The following is a 25,411-nucleotide window of genomic DNA, read 5'->3' as shown; positions in this document are numbered from 1 at the left end:
AAACTTGTTGCTTTTGAAGTCCAAGTTTTTTGGATCATTTGCCATCAAATGACTTTTTATTTTTCTATGCCACTTGTGCAAAGTTTGCTTTTGAAAAAATATGCTCTAAATTTCACTGTTATGATTGCTTCCGGCTAATGAATTACCTTCTAATACCAGCAATATTAGAATGATCCGTTAGTTCAATACAGAAGTCCTTATAGAAATCCAGTCAGAGATTGATTCTTTTGAAACAGGTAAGTAGCAGTTAAGAGACAATTTTAAGAACATGTACTTCACAGACAAGAACACTGATAGCTGATTTTAACAGTTATGGATAAGCTTAAGTCATGCTTTAATTTCATGCTGGTTTTGGTATTCAGCAAGGAGCTCTCAGTTAATATAAATTCTGATTAGATCAGCTTTTTATGAATCACAGTTGTCAGATGCTTGGTGAGAAGAACATTAATTTTGTAGAGAAAAAAAATAAATCTGTCACCACCGTTAACTTGTTCTGTGTAACCAAAAAACCCCATCAACACGTACTGTAAAAAATACACTGGAGTTTGTCATTACTCAAAGCCTGTATACTCACTTAAATGAAGGAGGGGAAAAAAGCTTTTACTGTACCTGGGGGGGGGGGGGGGGGGGGAAAGCCATGCATAACTTTATACATTTCATTTTATCCTTCATACTTTTGGCTAACACTGAGAAATACAGCTGGTGACGTATGGTCATCTCATTTTACTTGAATTACCAAAAATATAGCTTACCTATAAGTTCCACTATGCTTCCACTGCGATTCCTGCTGGCTGATTCATCTTTGGATACACTGACCTGTGCAATGCCACCTGAAGCAGTCAGAGCATGGAGAAGTTCAGGTGGTGGCGTTCTAAAGAGCTGTTGTAATAATTCTAAAGCTCCAGTCACAACATTATGGTCCTGATGCTGGGTGTAATGCAGAGTCAATTCATAAACCTAAAACCCAACAAAGTACTGGAGTAAGTCTCTATGAAGACACAACATACTACATTTCTTCTCACACACGACATTAAATTTCAGTGGTACATTAAAAATGACTGACATTTGCTATATCTAATATTCACCACACTCTTCAAAGGGGAAAATCCCAATTAATTGTAGCCATTCAACTGCCTTTTTGGTAGAAGTCTGTTGTTTCTGTTTATTGTTATAGAAGGAGGAATCACATCAAAGAACACCATAAAGATTACGACGTTCTTTAGCTTCTTTGGGAACAACTAACAAATACTGCTGATGCATTTTTCTGGGATTTCTGGTCATTATTTATCAATAATTCCAGTCACTGGACCACCTTTCATTTACCAAGATGAACAGGAATTTCAGAAAAGAATTCAGATGTTCAACATCAAACTAGTGCTGTATCATACTATATAGAAGATTTATTTCTTCTCCTTCCAATTAGCACTTTTCAGGGTAGGGTTATTATTCATATTTTACCTGTATAAGTTGTTCTGGTGAAGGCGAAATCTCTGTTTCTTTTCTTGTTACACCAAAACTCCCTTTCAGGCTGGTATCCTTTACTTGTTGTTGCAATAAAGGTATGAGATACCTTAGTGTAAGTAAAACACCCAGAATTAAAAGAGTAGGATGATCATCTTCTACAGGAACCAACAAGCCTGGGGGTAGAAAAGAAGCAGCCAATTCACTTATTGACAGTGGTTAGTTTCAAAACAAATGTTATTTCACATAGTCCATATAATAGCTTCTTTAAAACAAACAACCTAGCAGCAACTTAAGAATGTGTTCTAAATGTAGAAACATTTGAAAATATGCATTATTTAATATTCCTGACAATGATTTAAGCAATGTGGGAGAACAGTCAGAGGACCCTGTCTCACCTTACCTGTTCCCTACCACTTTTCACTCAATAAAAACACAGAAAAATTTTTTCATAATACCTGATGCTTTCACCAAGTGATCTAGATTCTCTTGCACTCCTCACCTGCCTCCTCCCTCCACCTGGCAGTTTAATTAAGGCCAAACATAATTCCCTCACAGACACATGCGCTACTATCCTAATGAATAACATCTACACTTCTGCCTCCTCCCTCAAGTATTGGGAACCTTGTTCCATATGCTTACCTGCTAATTACACACTCAAACACAAAATATATTAAGAACAAATATAAATTATGCAAAAAACCACAACCTTCTATCTGGGGTGGCAGGGGGAAAGGGAAATCAGAATTAATTAATGGCATTTCTATTTAGCACTCCTGTCTGAATTCAGTACCATTGCCAGGATGTTATGAAACATCACCTTTGAGGCAGAAAAGAACAATGTGTGCACAGTACACCATTTTCAAGTCACAAAGAGTGAGGAAAGTCACTACGTGGCATTTGAATTTTTCACCCATTCTTTAAAGAAGCAAGGCTAACACAATAATGCTTTATGTATCTGTTGGGTCTTTCTTGCCTCTCCTTTTGCAATATAGTCTACACAGTAAAGAACCCCTCATCAGTAACAAAACTGAGGCAAAAGTTTCCACTACAATCCAGACAAGCATCTCATCGTAAGTTGCAAAACATCCCAAAGACCATTAAAACTTCCCAGCTGAAGAAATACAGAAGCAATACTTCATGCAAAGTTGTGTGCTTTTGAATAAAAAAATTCCATTTCTGGTCTAAGTTAGGTTTTCAACAAAGAATCTACACAGTGGCACTTCTAAAAACAAGCTACAGGGTATGTGTGTGTTCATGACCCACAGAATAACAATCATATCCTCCACCTCAGACCTGCTGCACTAACAACCAAGCTGCTGAACAATGCAAGGCTTCATAGACTCCTGAGCAAGTTTTTCCAGAATCCCTAGACCTCCTCATTTTCCAACAGGCTACTTTGCTTCCTCAGCTTTGGCTGATTCTTTTCAACATTACTGTATTAGCACTGCACCACAGAGATACAGATAGTTTTAGTCATATCCTCACCTAACTTAAGACAAAATAAAGAAGGCATTAGCAGTCTAAGTGGTAGTCTAAGTATCCTTGCTTTGCCTGAAAACCTCTCACATACAAGAAGTGTCTTACATGGAAAAAAAAAAAAAATTCATGTCACTTATACCTAAAGCAAATTTAACTTTTCTTCCTGAATCTTACCTAAAAGTACATTCAATAACCAGGCATAAAAATACTGCATTCTTCGTGAATGTTGACAGATGCTTACTGCTGATCCTGCTGCTGTTCGACGGATAGTAGGGGAACTGGATTTAAGATTAGCTATGAAAGCCTTCAATAAAACCTAAAAACAAAGATATCTTACTTAACTTTTTACTAGAAAGAAAAGGAGACAGAAGTGAATTCAGTAGTCAGCAAATTTATTTTTCATTCATTCAAAGCATTACTTAACATACATCAAGCAAGGGCAACTTTTGCCTTCAGATATGCAGCTGTTAACACTGCTTTCTGTAACATCTGATTGATAATGCTGATAGCTTACTGTGCTTAGAGATATAATAGGGAGCACTAATAGTTAAAGAAAGATACCTTAATCTCATTGTCGTTTGCAAAATTGCCAAAAGCTGCCATGATTTTTGGTATTGCCGCAGCTAGCGTCTCTTGTACCGATTCTTCGGGTCTCTTACTTATTCGCGTTAGACAGGGCAAAAGGTTCACTAAGTATGGCCTAGGTATGGCAAAGGAGAAGAACTAATTTGAGATCAGAACAACCATACCCACCTAAACATTTTTAATTCATACTCAAATTCTGTGGTATTACTAAATCATAAAAAAATGTACCTGTTACCTACACAGAATGTAGAAAAAAAACCCAACAGCCTTCTGAATAGAATTTGCAGACATTAAGATACAACTAAAGAGAAGGATACACTTAAAAAAAAAATACAAGTCATTGTCTTCACAAGTTTTTCCTCCCTTCCCCCAGAGTCCTGTACAGCACAGAACTAAAACTCTGCTAAAAGAAAACCAGCTAATCAAATAAAGCTACTTCAGAGATAATAATGTGACAGGAATTCTTCCAACTTCCCAATTATATATTTGAAACTTGAGAATACTAACATTTTGTTAACATCTGTATTTTGTTAAATGTTCTTTGGAAAGTTCATTACTAGGATGTGTTTACCTGCACTTTTGAGGCCGAACTAGATGGGCAAGTTCAGCAAACCTCCAGAGTGCAGCACGTAGACTTCTGGAAGCACCATTCTAGACAGAGTATACAATTGTTACATTTCATCAAGCAAAATAATTTCCTAAAAAATACCTATAATATACAACAGTATACAGTTTTATACCATTTTACTTAAAGAGATAAAGATGTAAGGTGCCTGGAAGCCATAAATTTCCTTCAGGCAAAAGGAAGTCATGTCAGCTCCATGACTGCCTTCGTTTTTCTGTCTGGTAGTAGGAATTTTCCGAGTGACCCAAAATGAATAATAAGTAACGCCAAGAAAGAGAAGGAAACGTCTGAGATCTCCACTCTGCTGAAATCAGCTTAAAATACCACAGAGAAAGGCATCAACCAACAAAGAAACACTGATGATATGAGAGTCTAAAAAATCACTGGAACACTTGCAGAGATATAAATGCAGCATAAAATTGACAGCAGTGGAGATATGCAAATAAATAACGTTCAGCTCCTGAGCATACCAAAGAAAAAATCCACGTATTGATCTGTATCACTTCATACTGGCTTGCATCCTGAAGTTTAGTATCTATTTGTCTGGGTTGACACCTTCAGTTGTGCACCTGACTTGACCCAGAATGCATTTAGACCTAGTGTCTAAGGATATAGTAAAGCTCCTCAGTATTGTTGGAAATACAGAAAACTATGGAAGTCAATAGATGTCTAGCAGAAATTGTGTACCTAATGTAGTTTGAACCTAACCAAATGCTTTTCAAATCAAGTCCCTCTGAAGACAGAGTTGAGATGTTTAGAAACTGTCATTTCTTTCTTATTTTCTTTAGCTAGTATATCAAAGGCTCATGGTCTTGTTAGCATGACAAGTAAAAAAAAACTTGCATCTGAATTACAAAATGTGCATTTTTCAGGTTCAGAGCCAAACAACATATTCTGGCATGGCTCCTGAAGTGATCCAACTGATGCACAAACAAAATTCAGTCTGCTGGGTGTTTCTGTTATGCCTGCTACCTCTCTCTCTTGCCTCTGCCATGAATCTCAGAGCAACTATTCAAGAAGAACATGCCACCTGAACAACAAAATATTTCCTCCTGCACCTGGTCATAATGTGCAGAAACTTCAGAGCCGTTTATGTTGGCTGTTTTTTGTTAATTAGCTAGATGTCCATTTCTATACCCTCAAAAATTTTGCATGACATTAAGGTACAACAATACAGTAAGATGCTCATACAGGGCCTACAAGTAGTCCACATGTGACAGAAGAAAAGCTATCCACATTGCTTTTGTTATTTATTTTCTAGAGTTCTATCATTCCCAAAGAAATAAAACAAATAGCAATAGCATTACTGTCTGACAAATAACACCTATATTTTCTCTCCATGCAAGCCTTGCTATATTTATAGATGCAAGAGACATGATTTCAGTGATACTGTCCTGAAAACAGCATTTTTCTTTCACAATCATATACTTCAAAAAGGCTATTACTAAAATTCTTCCCATGGACATAACTAAATTGTGACTTTTGGTACAAAAAGAGACACTTCAGTATTTTTACTTGTACTTCTTACAGAAGCATCACATCCGACAGCCACAAAGTAGTTAAAACTTGTATTGGGTCACTTCAGGTCTTGATCAAATGATTCCTCCAATACTTATGTCAAATTAAGAATGTCACTGTCCTCCACCTACTTTTCACCACCCTTTTGCTTGAAGTTATTCTTTCCAGCTCAGTCACTGTAGCAAACATCATGAATATGCCTTATTCATTTGGGTGCAGAGTCGCTAAGGGTAACTTAGACTGCTGTTCACACCAAATGCTCACACGTTTTCTGCCAGATAAGCTTTCAGGAGTGGTTAAATCTAAACAGTGGGGCCAATAGTGAGGAACTGGGTAGAGTAATACATTAAACAGTCACAAATACTTCCAAAGTGAAGCTTTGACCTTGATCTTGAAAGACATACACTATTTATTTACACTAATGCCACATTCCAATATACTAAAACACTTACTAAATACCATATTTCAAAAGGACATGAAAGAAAAACTCACCTTTTTAATCTCTTTATACAGTTCTAATTGTAACCTAGGAAGATTGGAATCCATCAAAGCCTGCAATAAAATGCATTGAGAACATACTGCGTCAGAGGGGAGGCACTTTACAGGAACAATGTTACACATGCAATAAAACCACTTCAAAAAAGGCACAGAACTATCTAACTGCCCCTATATATTTGATGTATAACCAGGAAAGTGCTAAATAGTGAAGAGAGACACCTTTATCTTTCACACAAACACAAAACAAACACAGACAAATTCCACAAACTCTAACAGTTATTTGCAATTAATATTGACTGCTTTACCCATTCTACCTAAAAAAGGCCATATGGGATCAGACTACAAGCAGAGCCAACCTAACATGCTTCCTGGCAATTGCCAGGAATAGATACTCATGAATAGAATATTAGAACACAAAAATAGTATTCAGAAGCAGTGAGAGGTATTTCCCACCATCAAGCAGCCTCCTACTATTTCTCAAACTGAGGCTGTATTTTTCCCATACCTTTAACAGCCCTTGAAAACTCCTTTCATGAATCAGTCTATTTTCTGCATCCATTTATTACCACAAGGTGTTCTGGACACCAGAAGCATCGCATCCCAGGATCTAATCAAGCATACTGCGACAGAGCATATATTGCAGTCTGAACCTGCAGTCTGGCTAAGAACTAGGGTACATGTAAGTAAGCACTGAGAAGCAGTAATTTTCTGTTCACCTCAACTCAGTCATCTCCCTCCATCTTTAAAATAGCAGAAGAAAAAAATATTAAAATACTTCCACTATATATAATCTCTTCCTATGGAATATTTTGTACACATACGATTACCCTTTCTCTTCCTTTTTTTTTTTTTCCCCCAGTGCATACTACTATTTATGAACATTTCCACCACCACTTCCTCAGATGAAATGAGAGCTTCATAGAGTGTGCAAGTGTCTGCATTGTGGATTTATACAGTGCTAAAATGTTTAGTATTTCATTCTTTATTCCTTGACCAATAATTCAATAATTTCTGATTTTCTATCTGCCTACTTGACCACCAACCATTAAGCTCACATCTTCACAGGATTACTCATGATGACTACAAAAATCTTACGTGGCACATGCTGATATAGAGGCCACAACTGCTTAAGGATGGTCAGTGAAGTGTCTGTGGCTCCTCCAGAGCACAATTCTCCTAGCCTAAAATTGTATGCCCCAAAACTTCATTCTCCCCAATTATACCAGTCATTATAACAAAATAGTATTACCTTCTCCTGAAAAATCTTGTCTGGCTTGTATCTTCATATTGTCATAAGCACCCCAACTATTAACTGCAGGTGCCTAGATGGAGGTAGTTAGGGATAAATCTCACTTCACAAAATTTCGTTTTTATGGGAAGTTCATTGTCCCTGTATATAAGGTTATCAAGCAACACAAAAAGGCACCAGCCACTATTTGGCTTCAAGGGTAAGTTGTCCTTAAAATACACTCAACTGGAGCAACTCTTTTTACTAGTGTATACCTGTATTTTTAGCAAGCTAGAATCTAAAAAGTCATCCCAATCAGAAAAAATCATAAGCATAGTCAGCTCTAAATTACTACAAATAATAAATCCCAGTTGCTGAGACCAACTGTACTCCAATCTGCATGAACAGTCCCACCACTATCATTAGCACAGAAAATACTACAACATCATACATCAGCTTCAGAAACAAGACAGCTTCACTAACACCTTACCCACAGAAACCTGGTAACTCCCATCTTGGTATTTTTTCTTTTAAATAAAGGTTATCACCAAAGCTATTTAAACTTTGAGCCATTTATGCTGTCTGTGAGGTTCTGACAGGTAAGTGTAGCAATACTTAAAGATGACCTACAGTGTTTAGATAAACTTATTTGCTGTTTCAACTTACAGCCTTGTCTACACGGAGGCGTTAGCATTTTAATTATACTAATGAGCATAAACTCCAGATAGACACACAGTTACACAAGTAATGCTTACATCTATATTCTTATATTGAAAGACAGAAAACATAAAGCATCTTTCTAGCAACAGACTTAGCCTCTAAAATGCCTGAGGTACTAGAAAAGCTGAACATTGACTAATAAGCAAGCTTAGGGGCCCGATGCCTCCGTTACACTCACCACGAGCATCACTGCTACTTGCACAACCAAAAATAAAACTGCACATCTTTTTGTCTCTGCATTTATACATGAGAGAGCATCTACCTAAAGACTAATTTGCTTCCACACAGCATAAAACATAGAAACAAATTATAAACTATGACCAGCTTCGATAACAGTCTGATACTTCCATGTGGTTGGAATACCACAACTATTTCACAGCTGTCACCAGCTGGCAAGCTTAATGACTGATAGAAGACTCCATCATTTAAAACCACTTTAATCTTTAAAACAAAACAAACTACCATACAAAGATTTGAAAAAAATTAAAGTTTTTCAAGTTATCTTGACACAAGCCAGAAGGCAACAATATTAAATAGATTGGTGAATTAAAGAGGTCAATTTTACACCAAGCCTACAGAAGAGTTTGGTGGAAAGAAGGAATTAAGTTTTCATTCTTTAGAACTGTTTCAGAGTATCATTTAAAGCAAATTAAGTTACACAATGGTGTATGCATTTCATAGAGTGCTAAACTCCTGCAAACAGAAAAACATTTAAATTGGAATGAACAGAGCAAAGTGCTACAGGGCAAAACAAAAACAATGCAAAAAGACGCACCTCCTCATTCCTTATCATTATGGAATACACTACATAATCAGTGAGCTTTCTCCATACAACTTTCAGCCACAAGCAGAACCCCCAAAACTTAACTCATTCAGATATCAAATAGAACTTACCTGAGAGAAATCCCTACAGAAATAAGGATGTTTTGTTTGCTTGCTTCTATACACCCCTTCAGGGTAAAGAAAATTATTATTTGCATATTTCTAAAGCAATTAAACTGTGCATCAACTAGATTAATTATGCAGGTACATTACATTGACTCAAATGCCAAGTATTTCAGAAAACAGGAAAGAAACAAGAATGGGCAGGTGAAGGTAAACCTGTGCTGAAAGCAGTAGCTCACAGCAATTACTCAAAAGGTTCATTTTAATATACATTGAATCAAGATGTAGACCTTGCCTGACCTCATATGAATGCCCGCCTGCTGTTCTCCAACAAGCCCTTCTTTCTGGATCATAGTAGAGCAATAATCTCCAGAACACCATCTTTATCCTAATTATTGCCTAAAAGCTTTTCCTCCAAGTCTCAGCAAATCACACTACCTGAATTACAGCATACTACTAGTTTGGAATGAAAAGCCACTATGTCTTTCAGTCAGCTTTTTAATAATATTTTTACCTTTCCTCATTTAAGTATCTTTATGTTTACAGAACAATAATAGAGTGAGTATTCCTCCTACACAAGATGATTTTAGAAAAGCCCGTGTTCTTGTTTGAAGAGAACAAAGTTAATGAATGAATGAAGAAAAGAATGGATTAGAACAATGAATGACGGAAGACATAAAAAGAAGGCATAAAAAGCTCTCCTAAGAGCACATACAGTAAAGAAGCTTACTTAACCTCTTACATTATGAGATATTATCAACAATAAGAAAAGCAACTAAAAGAACATCAGTGTGAATTCATACAGGACACTGCATCAAGACAAGGTAAAATCTGGTAGCACAGTACATGAAAGTTCTTACTTTAATAACTTTATTAAGGCATTCATCAGCAACCATCCGGACATCAGATTCTGCATCCTCACTGCAGAGGAGAAAGAGTTCCATGGCAATCCCCAGCAGTTTCTGAAATTCTGGAGAATTTCTAAATAAAAAAAAATTAGAAAATTACAATGCGCACTACAAAAAGCAAACACCAATGCTATTTTTGAGGGGGTTTCCTAATCTAACTACACATATATTATACCCAGTTATACAATAGGAGAAGACATCCAGTGGATTAAAGCACTTCATTAGGAGTTGGGAGATCATTTCCCTGCTCCTTCCTACATAATCTGGCAAGGTATTTGACCTCAGTGCCTCAGTTTCTCTGTCTGAGTTAGAAAGATAATGCCTACTCTACCAATGCTTAAACAAAATTACTTCTTAGATCTTGGGTTGTTAAAAAAAAAAAAAGGTGCCACTTCAGTTTTAAACAGAAGTTGAGCTTTTGAAATCAGCAAATATCAGGAAGCCTCCAAATAACTAACACTCCAAAGTAGCTATTCATATTAATGCAATAAATTAAAGACATTGTCTTACCTTAAAGACTGAGCAACTATGTTTTCACATATTGTTAGGCAATGATTCACTCGATCTTTCTTGGTAGTTGAAAGGTCTTTCTTTCTAAAAGGAGAACACAATGATAATGAGTCTGAGATAAAACTTCAAAAGTGAGCACTGACCATTTAAACACTCTTGCTAGAGTAGCGTCTAATGATTATACAAGAAAATGATACACTCTTCTGGTCATTATATAAACAGCTGTATACCAACTACCTGTAGTACCAGGACTTCATACACTAACTGCTGCTGAGAGCATGCAGGCACATGAGCAAAGGGAAGGTTACAAACTTAGAAGGAATATCATATTAATTCCATAACTTTCACTGAGAAAGTATTTGGGGAAAAAACCTGCAGAATGAAGAGGACTAAAGGGAAAGGAAGGAAAAATTGGAGCAGACCTAGACAAAGCTGAAATACAGAAACTGACAGAAAGAAAAAGTTTGGGGAAAATAAGCCATGAGAACAAGTCTTGCAGACCTAAAAATACCACTTCTAAAAAGACCTTCCCCACACATGATATGGCCTCAGCCTTTTTTTGTCTGGCAAGTTCTTGAAATCTAAGAGTTCTAGTAAATCGACCGTTTTGTATCTGAACTGGAAAGGACGCTGAGGCAATCCTATCATATGCCACATTCCTCCAAATGGTTTCATAATTATAAAAATAGCAAAGTTCTAGGCACAGTCTATGCCCACCAAGAATAATGTCCCTGTAGTAACACTTGGTATAGTCCAAGAAAGGCCAAGCTTAGTCAACTGGCAGCAGATAAGTGTAAAACAAAGAGAATAAAATTCACAGAAACAAAGAATGCATACCTACAAGCAAGGCAGAGGGCAATATGAAAAGCTTCTACTTTGCAAAATTTGTTTAACATTCACTTCAACGTGATATAAGCTCCTATAACCATTTATGGCTGAGTCTAGAACAGAAGCTTCTTCCCTGTTCCTCCCCCAAAGAAACTGAAAAAAGAGAGATACTCACAACTATGACTGCATACAATGAAGTAAAATCTCACAGTGTCTCCTACTCTTTACTGATGCAGAATCACTTCTAGGAAAGCAGAAGTGCAGGAAACTGCACACCCGAAGGTAGGTCTCCTGGGTCTGTTTCATAACAAGGAGGTACCTGCTCCACTCACATTCACAGAGAATCCTCCCTTTTGTTTTCCAAGTGAAAATTAATCATCTCTATTTTTAACATTTAATTTTCTGTCTTAGCAAAAAGTAGCAAAACCATCAAATAGCAAAACAACGTTTCTGAACTAGAAGTTGGAAAATGATGTGAACAGCCTTGAGATACATTAATATAGTTAACACAACATTAAGGACCAACAGCAAGTAGCCAATAAGCACATTAAATTAAGCTAAGTCAAAATACATTGTTAGACAAAAATTTTGAAGAACTAAGCTGTAATATTTAAGAGCTTTAGCTCAAATAACAGTACAGTTTTTCAAAAAAGTCATTCTTTGCAAGCACACCTATCCTTTTAATTCCATCGGGTTGGAATTCAGGGGTTGAGAAGTGTTTGCTTCTAGGATTTCAGTTTTTCTCCCAAGGATCCTCTCATCTCACTCCTGAAATACTTAATCTTTTTAAAAGTTTAAGGAATAGTTCTGAACAAAGCCATTTTTTCTGTTATAATTTGGCTGTATTTTGTTTAGGTAAGCTTCAGCATTCCTTAAAGAGGGTCTCTTCTATGGCTTGTGTTCTTAAGCAGCTGGCAGAATATGAGTAGCCAATCTGATTTTGATCAAGATAAAAAGCGTCTCTCCCTCTATCTTGAAAAAGCATCACAGAGTCTTTCACAGCACTTTCAGATCACCTCTAACATAACAGCAAATACTTCCGAAAATGTCCAACTGATTTTGCAACTGAAGTACCATTGATGTGAACAGGCATCTAAGAAACTGAATAAATAATTTCAACTTTTATGATAATTTTACCTAGTATTGCCCACATCTCTTATGAGCACCATTTTCAGTACACATTCAACCAAGAATAGAACAGGCACATCTGAACTTGCCCATAAGCTCACTATTTCAGATACAAAACATATTAAAGATATTGAATGAGACTGCTTTCAGAATAAAATTCTTTATTTATCCACACATAATATAGCCCTGAGCGAGGCAGGCAGTAGTGTTCAATACTACTCAGAATAGTACAGATCAACCTCTTCGGCAGATTTCTGTAAACAGAAAGCTCACCTAACACTGAATCCACCATCTCACTTAAAAAGGCCTGACCAGAGAAATTTTTACATGAAAACTTAGAAGGCAGGCATATAGGTAACAAGCTACCATTTAAACTGAAATAACAGAAACTAGAGGTGAAGACTAATTATCAGTTACTATCCAAAGGGAACGATGAACAAACATTCAACCAAGTTTGCTGTACTGAATCTTTTATCTGTCATTTGGTTATTCAACTTTCAAAAAAATCAGCCTTTGAAGAAATGAAAGAAAAGGTGGAAGACAAACACTTAATGTACATCATGTGCACACACACATTTTCTGTGCCTACAGAAGGAAAAGGATAACAGAACAGTTTCTAGAGACAGAACGCATGACTTCTTTATTAAAAAAACCAAACCCCAAATCAAAAAGCCTCTATTCAGGAGTATTATGAAGTCCTCAGGCAAACTGCTGATGAGCACACCCAAGGGGAGAACAACAGCATCACACATTTCTTAGAAGAGAGCTTAAGGAGCAAGCCCCAAGGGTAAGGTCATTTCAGTTTGATGAGTAACAGAAGGCAGGAGATATTGGAAGTAGCAGTTATCTACAGGAAAGCTTCATCTCACATGCAGAGGAGTTGAATCTTCTGCATACTTCTACAGACAATCTCTAGCCAAAAAGATTAATAAACAATGTAAAACCAGCAAGCCCAGGCAATTCTGCACTCTGAGCCTGAAGCTGGCCACAAAGAGATGCAGGTCAATGATGATAATTTTTTAGGCCTTGGAATTAAGGATATGTAAAAAGAGTACAGAAGCTCTAAAGCTGAACCAGCATTAAGAAAAAAGGCCAAGCCAAACAGTGTGACATTAATCTTGAGAAAAGTAATGGGAAACTCAAAAAAGATTCTATTAACGACAAACAGAAATGCGAGTGGATCAAGATACAAACTAAGCCCAAATATGGCAGACACTTCAAACAAAGTGTAGTAACACAGACAATGATGGATAGTCAAATTAACTAGAACAGGTCTACAACACGCCCTAGAAATGGTAACTTCAAAAAACCATCTAGGAACCACCACTGAGAAGCAGGGCAATATGTATTATCCATGCAGTTCACATGGTCTTCAGTTAAGCAAAAAATTCATGATACCTCTACATACAGCACTGATGAACCAACCTACAACCACAGCTTCAGTCAAACATTAAAAAGACAGAAAAATTCATGAGCATAGAAAAATGCATATCGCTGGAGAACACTTTGGCTCTTGCAACACCTTGTGCTGTATAAATAACAGTTAGAATTAAAGGTAAGAAAAAATCAAAATAGGGCACAATTAAAAAACAATTACAATAATTAACTATTAGAACAAGTTGACAAGAGAAAAGGTGGAGAATCTACCTTTGGATTAATCAAATCAAAGCTAAGTACTTTTCCAGAAGAAACATTAGCAAGTCATTCTCTCAGCTTACTGACAGAGGTAAAAATGAATAAAACATAAAATATAGGATTGTTGTGTGAGAGCCCATCTGCTTTTTAGTTTTACTGAGTAAACTCTGAATTTTTACATCATACTAATCAAATTTTAAGTTAGTGGGAGCTTTGTCATCCAAAACAAAACACCCAACTCCAACCAAAATTTAAGGGTCTAAAAAGCTAAAAATAGATATGGAAGAAAATAAGGTGCCTCAGCAAAAGTGTATAGAAGCAATATGACAACAGAGAGCTCAACCTAAGTCTTCATAGAACAAAAAAAACACCAAGAGATAAGAGAGGGAGCCAGAAACTGATATCTGACTAATGTAACACATAATAAAAGCAGAGGACATTATTATTGCTGATTAAAATCTCTTAAAACAGAAAAAGCTCTTACCTTCTTGGTAAAAGCTTGAATTAAATTAATATTCTAATAAAAAAAAGTAAAGCCAGAAAATCAGTTTTATCAAGAGTTCAGAAGTCATTGTCTTACAATAAACTGAAGAAAAACTTCAATACATGTTGTGTAAACAATTAAGTCTTCTCTATCCCAATCTCTGTGATCTGAAAACATTTCATAGCAGGAGACAGACAGTCCTTAGCAGGACTCATTCACTAGCCAGATGTGGAATGCTCAGTTTCTATGAAAAATATTTAAAAGGCCATTTTTTCCTACTCCAACAGGAAAGATTTTTTTTTTATTATTATTTTTAATCATGTAGAGGTAACATTGTGCTGTTGTAAGTTAAGGTAGCTTATTTGGGGAGAAAAACAAAAGGTAGAGGTGGGTTGTTTTACCGTAGCAACAAAGTCTAACAAAAAAATGTCTAACATCACCTGTAATAATGAGATTACTCTATAACTTGAGGAACAACAGCTTCTCACTCATCTAATTTAGGTAATGGGACAACTTTGATCTAATGGACAATGCCAAATAGATATCTAATGAAACGAAGAGCAAATCAGTAGCATTTATGCTATGACATTCACCAATTAATTTACTCTTTCATTACCCACAGGTAAGCTCGCATCCTTTCACAACAATAAACAGATAGAACAATAGGAAGTTACCACATAGAACTACAAAATATTTAAGTGCTATTTGTACAGAAACACAATGAAGATGAACACCTCTAACCAAACACAAGGAAAACACAGAGGCAATTTTCCTTTCCAGTCCATTACAAAACCAAACAAACAAATGCAGACAGTATTGCGAATCACATTTGAGATGTCAGCTGGTATTTCACTAAAAGTTTGGGAAACTTCAGCAAAGACTGTCACAATGTCCTTTCACAGGCTTTTATGAGGCTTAATGCTGTTACTGAATTTGTATAGCTCCTGGGGGCATGCAATACCATCAGCTTTCTGAAAACATATAGCCTATTTTTAAACACAAAGCAAAGTCAACAAGGACAACTACAATCCTAATTTTATCATGTTTTGAGTAGAGTACGCCTAAATTCACCCCCCCAAACCAAGCATAACATCCCTCAGCAAGCATCACAAATAATTTTCAGAACTTTCTCTTGAAATACCATGATCTATCTCATCAGTAACTTTTTATAGAGATTTTTTTTTTTCAACTACATATAGGAAAGATTGGAAATAGATGGCCGCCTATCCTCCTTGTCACACAAAGTACTAGCACAAAAAATGCATGTAACAGAGCAATTAGTCCCTGCAGACCAGTAGGCATCTAAAAACAATTAGCTCACAAAGAAGATGAGTTTTTTCATCTATTATGCCCCAAAAGTATGAAAATGCATTGAGATTGTTTGAGACAACACTCTCCAAGCAGTATCAACCATAATAGTTTAGTTGGCGTCCATATCAGAAAGTACTGTAGGAGCAGGTGGCCAAGAGCCCAGCTCCAGTGCTTAGTATCCTCTGCCAAAACACTATGAAACTGCCAATTTAGAAGTTACCTGCTCCTCAACCCTTCTGCTTCTCCTGTCTCCCCAACAGCTGGAGAAAAAGCAACAGCGTGACTCAGGTATTTATCCTGTAAAAGTCTTTGTGTTTTTTCACCTGCTCAATAGAAGTTATTTTTAGAGGATGCAAATGTAAGGGGCAGCACTGTGGTACTGAACAGCTCCTTGTCCTTGTCCTCCAGTAACGCCTCCCCATGGGAAACCTGAATATCTCATGGTTATAATGCATTTGTCCCTAACGTTTAAGAAAGCAAAAAGGTATCAGGAATATTTAAACTAATTCCTCCCAGGTCTCTGCACAGCAAGTCACAGCACAAGCATTTAAGTGAAGTTTGTCATAAACAGACATCCACACCACCTCCCCCTAGATGCATCAGAGCTGAGATTGCAGCTTTATGAGGCTTAGTGCTTTAAGTTACGCTTAGGGGGTTTCGCCTTTTTTCCAGCAGCTTATTAGCTGAAAATAAGGTTTTCCTTCCTAGAACCAGCCTGTGAAACCCATATAGCATTCTCGTACCTCCCGTTCATTACCCATACTGCTGCATTTTCAAGTGTGCTTGCCCAGAAAGTTGCTCCTAGCTTAAACTTCAATAGCGAGCAGGCAGCACTCCCAGACACGTCCGCAGGAAGATCCTCCCGCCAAGGACAGGGAAGCACCCCAGGACTAACTCCTCCGGGGACTGCCAGCTGCCCCTCAGGCTGTCAGCAGCTCCCGAGCGGCAGCGGCTCGGCGGGGCGGCCTCCCCCCGGGGGGCAGGGGAGGGTGTCGCCGAAGCGTTTCGGGAGCCCTCCCAGTCCCCGGGTGCGGGTCACTCACGGTCTCTGGAGCGGCTCCTCGGGGATGGCAGCCGGACCCTGCTGCTGCTGGAAGGAGCGCAACGACTCGAAGGCCTTCATCAGCTTCTCCATGGTGGCCATGGCCGCTCCGCCCGCGCCGGCGGCACCGACCCGCCGCTCCTCCCCGCCCTCTCACAGGCGGCCGGCGGCGCCCGCCTTCCTCCTGGCGGGCCCGACTCTCCTCCTCCTCCTTCTCCTTCTCCTCCCGGACTCGCTCTCTCCCGCTCGCCCGGCAAGCTCAGGCCAGCCGAGGAGGCGCTGCCGCCAGCTCACGCCGCGCCGCGCCGCCCGTCACTGCCGCAATGAATGAGGGAGACGCCGCAGGGAGCCGCGAGCACTCCCTAGCTGCCCCGCCGCCATCTTGAATCCGTCCCATCAGTCCCCACGCCGCTGCCCCGCCCCCGCCCCCTTTCCCGGGCTGCCCCGCCCACCCCGGAGCAAGGTCCTAGCCCTGGCCTCGGCCGCGCCGGGGGCGCATGCGGAGACCGCGGCGCCCGGCCCGGTGTCACGCGCACCCTTACGTACGTACACACACAGGCACGCGGGCTAGGTATGGGGCGGGGCAGCAGGGGGAGCGACAATCTGTCCAATCAGAAAGAGGGCTCCACCCCTTCCCGAATATGGATCAGGCAGACGGCAGCGCGTGAGGAAGACCCAGGGCCCTTGCTCCCCGGGCGGCTGAGCAGGGAGGGGGCGCTGGGTCCTAGAGCCCGCCGGCCCGGCCGGCAGCACCGCGGCGCCCCCTGCGGGGGAGGCGGCGGCGGCCGCCGCTCGCCCGGGAAGCGAGAAGTGCCCCGAGGCCGGAGCGGTGGCGGGGGGTGTCTGTCTTCGCACGGAGAGCGGCGTGGCCCGAAAAACAGCCCTCGGAGGGGAAGCCCCACGGCCCCCCCTCGGCTCCGTACCTGGCAGGGGATGCGCCGGCGCTCCCCTTTCCCCGGGAGCGAGAGTGCAGCAGCCGCAGCCGCCCGGCCGGCCCTGGGAGAAGCTGCAGCTGCACAAGTGGGGGCCAAGCTCTCATCGTCACGCCGCGACGTCCCCCACACCCCACACATCCAGTACGCGTCACAGGTAGCCCCTACGGCTCGCCCACTCCCGGCTCCAGCAAGCCCCCTTAGCACACAGGTGGCTGCCAAAGGCGCTACCGGCATTTGGGCTTTGCTTGAGGCTGCGTGTGGAAAAGAGGAAACACTTACAGGAACAGGACATTTAAACCTTGGCAACGCACCCGTTAGCCTTTCAGCGCTCCTCTCGTGCGTCTGGGCTTGCTTTATCAGAGAATAGTTTTTGCACTCTTAAAGCACATATTAAGTATACAGTATACAATATTTAAATTGTTGATTCTATTACTAAGCACTTAATTAAAAACAACCAACAGTATTGTGAACTTTCCAATTACAGCCACTGATTTGAATACATCTAGTTGCCGATACACATTTTAAATGACAGCTGATAAGAACTGGCAAGTCAACTTGGATCTCAAACACATGAAATTGGTTCCAGCAATGGAAATGGAGAACGGGTCTTGGAACTTTTAAGAAAAGAAAGTCCCAGTAATAACTTAATATGCAACTTAGTTATTGCTAGTAGGGATGGACAAAAGCAGCAAAGCTTATGTCTTTGGATATTCAGGCCAACATAAGTCACGACAGAACCACCTCACTGATCACATTCTTGCCAAATATTCAGTAAAACAGTGCTCTGTTAGCATGTTAATAAAAGATGAACCATTTGAAACATTACTCTGAAAGTAAACCTATCTACAGCACTGAAAGCAACTCAACTTCTAGCAAAACCCCTATTTCATTACAAATGTGTAACAAAAATGTGAGCTTTTAAGGTAAAAATATTTTTCCTGATTATTTTATGATAAAGCTTGCAGACAGTTTTGTCTGGAACATAGGGACAATCATGATTTTTTTATTTAGCAAACAATACATGAAAAAGGATGACAGCATAGTGTATGCAGCAGTCCAGCTATGTGATAGTTACATGTGCCACTCCACACTTTGAAATATATTTAAGCACGTTAAAAAGAGCATAAGCTCTTATCAAAGATTAAACAAGCCACCACCCAAGTCAGTCTTTGCAAACCTGTTTTGAAGCTTCAGATCAAAATGCATGCCAGGCCCCTAAGGGTTGCTGACTCACCGGCAGGAAGGACAAGGCAATGCCTGCCTGCAAGCACACTCCTCTTTGTTCTCCTTGTCTTTCCCAACTGTATCGGCAGTGCGAGCCCTCTGGCTCATAAACCAGGAGTTGGAGGAACTGGAAGAGAACTCAGGGGTATCAGGTTTTTCTTTGGCAAGTACCTTATCAGTAGGTTCTCCCAATTAAAATTTACCGATGCATGGTTTTGCACATATCATACCACTCACCTGTTCAAATAGCAGCCCCACAAACAGCTGCACTGGCAAAAATAAAGTCATGTAAAACTGGCAAGGGGCAAGAATAAGCAGGCAGGGTTAGAGAACAGGCATTTTTGTAAAGCCATCGTTACCACAAAGAAAAATAAAGTCACAATCTCAAGGGAGTAACAGTGAATACCTAAAAAGTCATATGTAATTTAGTGGATCACGATGAATTCATCTCAACCTCCAGGAGAAAAAAAGAAGAAACATGCTTTTGCCTTGTCTATAACACAGACATGAACATCATGAACGTGGAAAGGTTTCCTAAACACAGGCTACCTAGGCATGTTACCTCTTGATTTAATGTTTTTAAGAACAGGTTGGACAAGCACATCAAGAATATTTTTCGCTCTGTCCTGAAAGTCACACTTAGGTCAGCAATTCTGCATTTCTACAAACAATTCAGCAAGTAGTTGGTACTACTCAAATTATCCAATAGACTTCATGAGACTGCTGGCCCATGTAGTTCAACGTATGCACAGATAATCTGCACTATGCCATAGCACAGTTTTATCATTGTTAAAGTCACTTAATTTGAAGCTGTTTTGTATAGTAATTGAGTGCCTAGCCCTTCAACTCATGTCATAAAATTACAGTGAAAGCTTTTGCATAAACAGGGCAAAATGTTGAAAATACAAGCAGCCTACTGTTGAAAAGCATTTGATGTAAAAAACCACAAATCCAACTAATATCAAGGTATAAATTCTCTCAAGGGAGAGTGAAGTCTGGTTAGTCTCCTTTGGTGATAGTATAAAATTCAATATGCATGATAAAGCTAATGACAAGTAGAGCTACAGCTACTATTGATCAATCTTGCACTCACCTTCATAGTGTTACCACAATAAATGTGTTAAACACCCCATTCCAATAATTCTGTCTTTTCACATAGAAATTTATGTAGAAATCAAGATTCAGACCATGAGATAAGGTATCCATTGAGCAAATACAACAGAGCTGGGGCACTTTTTCCTGGATCTGACAATCTGACATTGGTAAAGAACTCGCAGCATGTAATACACATTTTGTGCTTCAACAAATTGCAATTTTTTTTTTCAAATTACAATTTTTCTTTTCTCTATCCCAGCTACCATGATAGACATGGTAAATACATCACATTAGACAGTAATACATGTGGTTGAGATATGCAGCAGTGTTTTGTTTTTATTTCAGGAGTAACAATGCTAGAACATCCAGGAAAACAGCTCATACAAGAACAGTTCAGTGGTTTGGAGATACCGGAACTAACACATCACATTTAACAGTCAGCTTCACTATACTTGGAAAGAGTTCTGGTGGTTTGGATACATGTGGGACATCAGAAAAGTTACCTACATCTCATGTGCAAAACTTAAGTTACACCATAAGAACAATTATGAAATAAAAAAAGAATTGTACATTCAGCAGAAGAGATATCATCATCACCAAAATGAGCCAGGCAGGTAATTCAAATCAAAGTAAACATAAATTTAGCTTAAAGATGCTTTCCCTTATTTTTTTAATTTTAAGCCAATTTTTTACATACTTCCTAAAGAGAAGTATTTTCTGAAAATCTACACTAAAGTGAAGGTGATAATTCCAATGTTAAATTAGCATAATACTAAATTGTAAACCAAAGCAAAATAATATTACTTCTGTTGACTTATTTTAGTAACTTGTAAACAAGTATTCTGCGTTTGTACAAATGGCAATGAGAAATTTCTTACATCAGTATTGTTTGAAAAATAATTGAAGTGCATTCTAAAAATGGATTTTTAGTTGTTTTTAGAAAGCTCCTATCATTGATTTCTCAAATTAGACATAATTTTATTCTGAGATGGAGATAATTCTCTTTCATAATCAAAAACCTTCAGATCTATTGTTTTAAGAATGATTTGGGAAAAAAAAAGACATACAACATCTTCTATTGAAGGCTAAGATTTGTCAATAGCACTCTCTTTGTTGCAGAAATACCACAGGTTTTTTCCTGTTTATTACTATATAGTATTTATTTTTAAGTGCTCATTATTTCAACTGAGACTGTTTTGTTGTTATAATCCAGAAACATAACACCATCTCTATTATGAACACTACACCTCTGGAAAAAAAAAAAAAAAAATCTGACAATTTTTTTTATAGAAAGATAACAACCCTGAGGCATGAAGATTCTATTCTGTTAGTCACAACATTCAAAAGCATTAAGTAAACCAATAAGATACTGGTACATTGTTTCACAGTTTCTGAATTTTGAGCTAAATATATAGATTCATGAGGTATGCACAAGCAGACATTAAGACTTACATACACAAATGCTTGGAAACACAAGCCACAGAAAAGGAGGGTTGATCTCATGCAAGTGACTCCATGGAATTCCATAGATCTTTCCATATCTTGGACCAGTAGAACAAAGCAGTCGGGCTGTTGGATTGTCTCACTGCTATTAAAGCCTTCTAACACATGGATCTAGAATCTGAATTCATGGAGGTATAATGAAGTCATACTGAAATGACAAGAATTTACCTTGGCTTTTTTTTTTTTTAAAATAACTTCATGGAAATAAAAGGCTACATAATCAGTAAACACAACCTGCTGCCTTCCCCCTTCTTTGTCTCAGTTATGTCCTACAAAAACCAAGAGCAAAGTTCATATTAAATTTATCACACCACAATATTTTGCTTTCAGGTGTTCTCCCTTCTCCTTACCCTTTCCCGCTTTCAAAATGCATCTCCAAGCTACTAATACTCCAGTAAAGACATTTAACCAATGTTAGTCTCTTTAGATTAAACAGCATAACATCTTCATCTCCATGTACCGTATAAGGAGAGTCATGCTGATCCTTCCGGTTTCTTGCATTTTCTAATTCATTAGGGGATTCACATTAGGTAATATCTAGTCATTATGATGTGGTTATATTTCTAGCCAAAAGGGACAAATTTATAGTAGAAAAATGCCATCTTGAGCCTACTGGGGAAAAAACAAACAAACAAAAAAAACCCCAAAAGCAACAGAATTTAGATCCTAATTCTGCAAACATGTAGTTACTCAAAAACAATTTAATAGTATTATTCAGAACATAAGAAAAAACTTGTGAAATGAAACTAAATAAAGCTTCATAAAAACGAACAAATCCTCCACTTTTTTGCATGGTGGAAGTTCCTTTTTCAAAGAAGCAGACTTATAAATAACCACTTCTTAGGAACAACTTCCCTTTTCTCTTCATCAAGCCTTTTTTCTTCACAGATCCCTGGAGAGTAAGTGTTAAGTCTCAGCACTCCAAAATAGAGGAGTTGGTTTCTTTATTAATTTTTTTTTAAGTTAAGATCCCTCCCCCTCCAATATGGAAAGAAAATTTGAAATACATGATAAATAGACTTTCAGATTTTTTTTTTATTTGTTAAAGCCAATCCCTGTATTTTCTTCATAAAAATTACTCCACTTGTGTCCATGGTATTCTTGCCCAAATTTCAGGTTTCTCTAAGCAGGCATTAAATCCAGACTGTCACCCCATACGTCTAGTGTTAATACAGTCACCTTTGCCTCAGAACAGCAAACCTAAGACCTTAAAAAATGAAACCCTTTCATCAGAGAAACATGACAACTTCTCCAACCAGGTAGGTATTTATAAAACACTTTTGTTACTTCCCTATTTCTCCTTTCCCATCTTTTTAGAGTCCTTCTGTTATTGTGGTACATAATAAAGAGGGTCAGGCCAGACTATGCCAGCTCATTGTTTCACACGTAATGGTTCTAGCCAACACCCTTACTTCAGATATTTTTCTTTTTGTCAAGCCTCCCATCCCTTCAATGTTGCATCAGACTATCTTCCAGTAATTAATTCAAACTCTCCCTCTGCCAATTTCTCCCTTTGTACTTTCTACAACAGTCATTTTGCTGTCCTCTATGCTCTTTTAGACATGAGGAAAAATGCACTGAAAACGCAGGAAAAGAGTCTCATTCCTCATTTCTGTAGCACAGTAGCCAAGAGGAACAATTTCACATAGACATCAGCTCAGCCCCAATGGGATTCTGTAACACACTAGTTTTCCAACTTTTTTTCAAATTCTAACCCATTAAAACATTTGTCACTAGAGACAAAATACTGTGAATTAAAACCTGACATTAGGCTTGAGTATCAAATGTATCTTTTGAGTTTCTCAGAAACAGCTTAAGTTTCTTCCAGTGAGTCTGCAGATCACAAGCAGAAACCTATTTGAAGCAGAGGGATATTTAGTTGCTCTGTGTGTATAATACATGTGTGGTCTGGTTGGTGCCCTAGAGGTTTGAGAGGAAAAAAAAAAATGCATGCTCAGTGGAGACAAATCCTCAGAAAACAGAAGAAAATATGTAACAAAAGTCATGTCTCCAAGAGCGTTCCATCACATTTCAAGTCCCTAACTCAAATTTTGAGAACAGAAGAGGCTCTTAATGAAATGTGTTCCCTAAATGCATTCTCATACACAGATTAATAGTTTTACTGGAAACTTTACAAAATAAAAAGAAAGTCTGGCCTACTTTGAGTCCAGAAGAATGAAAGTTTGACAAGCTTTCAAGCAGCTGGATACAGTTTTACTAATGAACGTCAGGTAATCGTAACTAAAACTTCAATACCAGTTCCACATCTGCATTAAGCAATCTTTAAAGGCAGCTTTTAATGTTGAAGTTTTTAAAGGCTATAAGGAAACATTATTTACATAATTAAATTTGATACTTAATACTACCTTGTCCTTCCCTCTGTGGCAGTGATCGCTGTCAACCCTACAACATTGTGTATTACAACATAATAAGCAGAAAGGAGGTAAGAAGAGCTCATGCTTTGTTTTTTAACCCATTATAAAACTGTAACATCCTACATGGAGTTGTAAACAATTTCATTTACAGAAAAAAATAAAAAGGTGTCCCCACAGGTAAAAAGAAATCCTTTTGGTAAAGACAACAAAGTACTCAAAATATTGTTATAAAATTTTGGCATAGGTCTACTTGCATGGTCCATGCCAAGAAACTGTATGGAGAGGATGTGTAAGATGGGTAGAAAAGAGAAGAATGCGGTAATACAGTTTGTTACAGGATTAATCTAAATGTTCAGAATTATTCTCTATATATAGAAATACAGAAGGACATTCTACAGAGCCAGAGAGTAAAGAGCAATTCATAATAGCTGGCCACAGTGCACTGAATTCCTTTTTTTCCTTAGCAGTTGCTTGAGAGATACGTTAGGTAATAGCACTGCCATGCTGCCGGATAATACCGGAATTATGAAATTTATCAGTACAGCAATTTTACTGTTAAGAAAACTGCTAATAAAGTTCCTAATGAACAAGAAGAGTTTTACCAGGAGCATACAAAGTCAAGTTACATTGATGCCATAGATATTATCTCTGTTCTTTAAAATCCTTTTAGTATTTCTAGATTCATCCCACTAGAAAAAAAAATAATCAAGATAAATCAAATACATACAGAAACACACTCACTCAAATGGCACTCATTGCTTTTTTGTACAATTAAGCTTTAGTGAAAATATACATCTTAAAACAAATGAAGTACAAATGTACAAAAATCCTTGAACTCAGATAAAAAATATATATAATACACTTTGCTACAGAGATATAAAACATTTAAAGTTTGCTCATCCTTTCTGATGAGAGTAAAATGATTTAAAGTCTTGAGGACTCCTGCTCATCATCACTGCAATCAGATTTAAAGCAGACCTGCAAGAGAAGACAAAGAGACAATTCAGCTGCAGAACTGACACTATTGTTGGTTTGTGTGTCTTATGGGGCACAGAAAGGCTAGGGGGGTGGGGGATGGCTCTTTTTCCAGCACATTTTACTCCATACTAACTACATGCTTTGGGAATATGAAGGGAAACCACAAGCCAACCTGAAATCTCAAGTCATTAAAGTTTCATTTAACCTTAAGTTCTTTCCTTCTTTTAACTTCACAGGACAATTAACTGCAGTCTTATTACTTCAAAACCAACTGAAGGCTCTCAAGCGCTATTGATATTTTTAGGATTCTTTCTCAATACATAGAACCATACATTGGGACAGTATGAACCCTGCTGATTCAGCTGGAAAAGACTACAGTAAGACAGAAGCTTTAACTTTAGCTATGTGACATTATTAGTACACTTAACCATTCCTTCTGTTCTATTACTGTAA

At 38.3% G+C, this 25,411-nt stretch overlaps 2 protein-coding genes across 4 annotated transcripts in view; both read right to left on the bottom strand.

Annotated features, from left to right (window-relative positions):
• Nucleotides 1-17,245, bottom strand: part of HTT (huntingtin) — an 87,374-nt gene extending 70,129 nt beyond the window's left edge. For both annotated transcript variants that reach the window (XM_030006267.2, XM_030006347.2), the window contains exons 1-9: nt 16,850-17,245; nt 10,421-10,504; nt 9,863-9,983; nt 6,164-6,223; nt 4,100-4,179; nt 3,505-3,643; nt 3,118-3,259; nt 1,459-1,637; nt 753-957 (exon numbers count right to left, since the gene is read on the bottom strand). In XM_030006267.2, the coding sequence (XP_029862127.1) occupies nt 753-957; nt 1,459-1,637; nt 3,118-3,259; nt 3,505-3,643; nt 4,100-4,179; nt 6,164-6,223; nt 9,863-9,983; nt 10,421-10,504; nt 16,850-16,950 (1,111 nt within the window). In that variant the 5' untranslated portion in view covers nt 16,951-17,245. The remainder of the gene's footprint in view (nt 1-752; nt 958-1,458; nt 1,638-3,117; nt 3,260-3,504; nt 3,644-4,099; nt 4,180-6,163; nt 6,224-9,862; nt 9,984-10,420; nt 10,505-16,849) is intronic.
• A 3,167-nt stretch (nt 17,246-20,412) lies between these two features.
• The window catches only part of GRK4 (G protein-coupled receptor kinase 4), a 43,631-nt gene continuing 38,632 nt past the window's right edge, over nt 20,413-25,411 (bottom strand). For both annotated transcript variants that reach the window (XM_030009063.1, XM_041123538.1), the window contains one exon: nt 20,413-24,958. In XM_030009063.1, the coding sequence (XP_029864923.1) occupies nt 24,905-24,958 (54 nt within the window). In that variant the 3' untranslated portion in view covers nt 20,413-24,904. The remainder of the gene's footprint in view (nt 24,959-25,411) is intronic.

The sequence above is a fragment of the Aquila chrysaetos genome, chromosome 1 (assembly GCF_900496995.4).
Source record: "Aquila chrysaetos chrysaetos chromosome 1, bAquChr1.4, whole genome shotgun sequence".
Classification (NCBI taxonomy): domain Eukaryota; kingdom Metazoa; phylum Chordata; class Aves; order Accipitriformes; family Accipitridae; genus Aquila; species Aquila chrysaetos.
The sequence above is the reverse complement of the archived record's forward strand: the minus strand, read 5'-3'. Positions and strand labels throughout refer to the sequence as shown.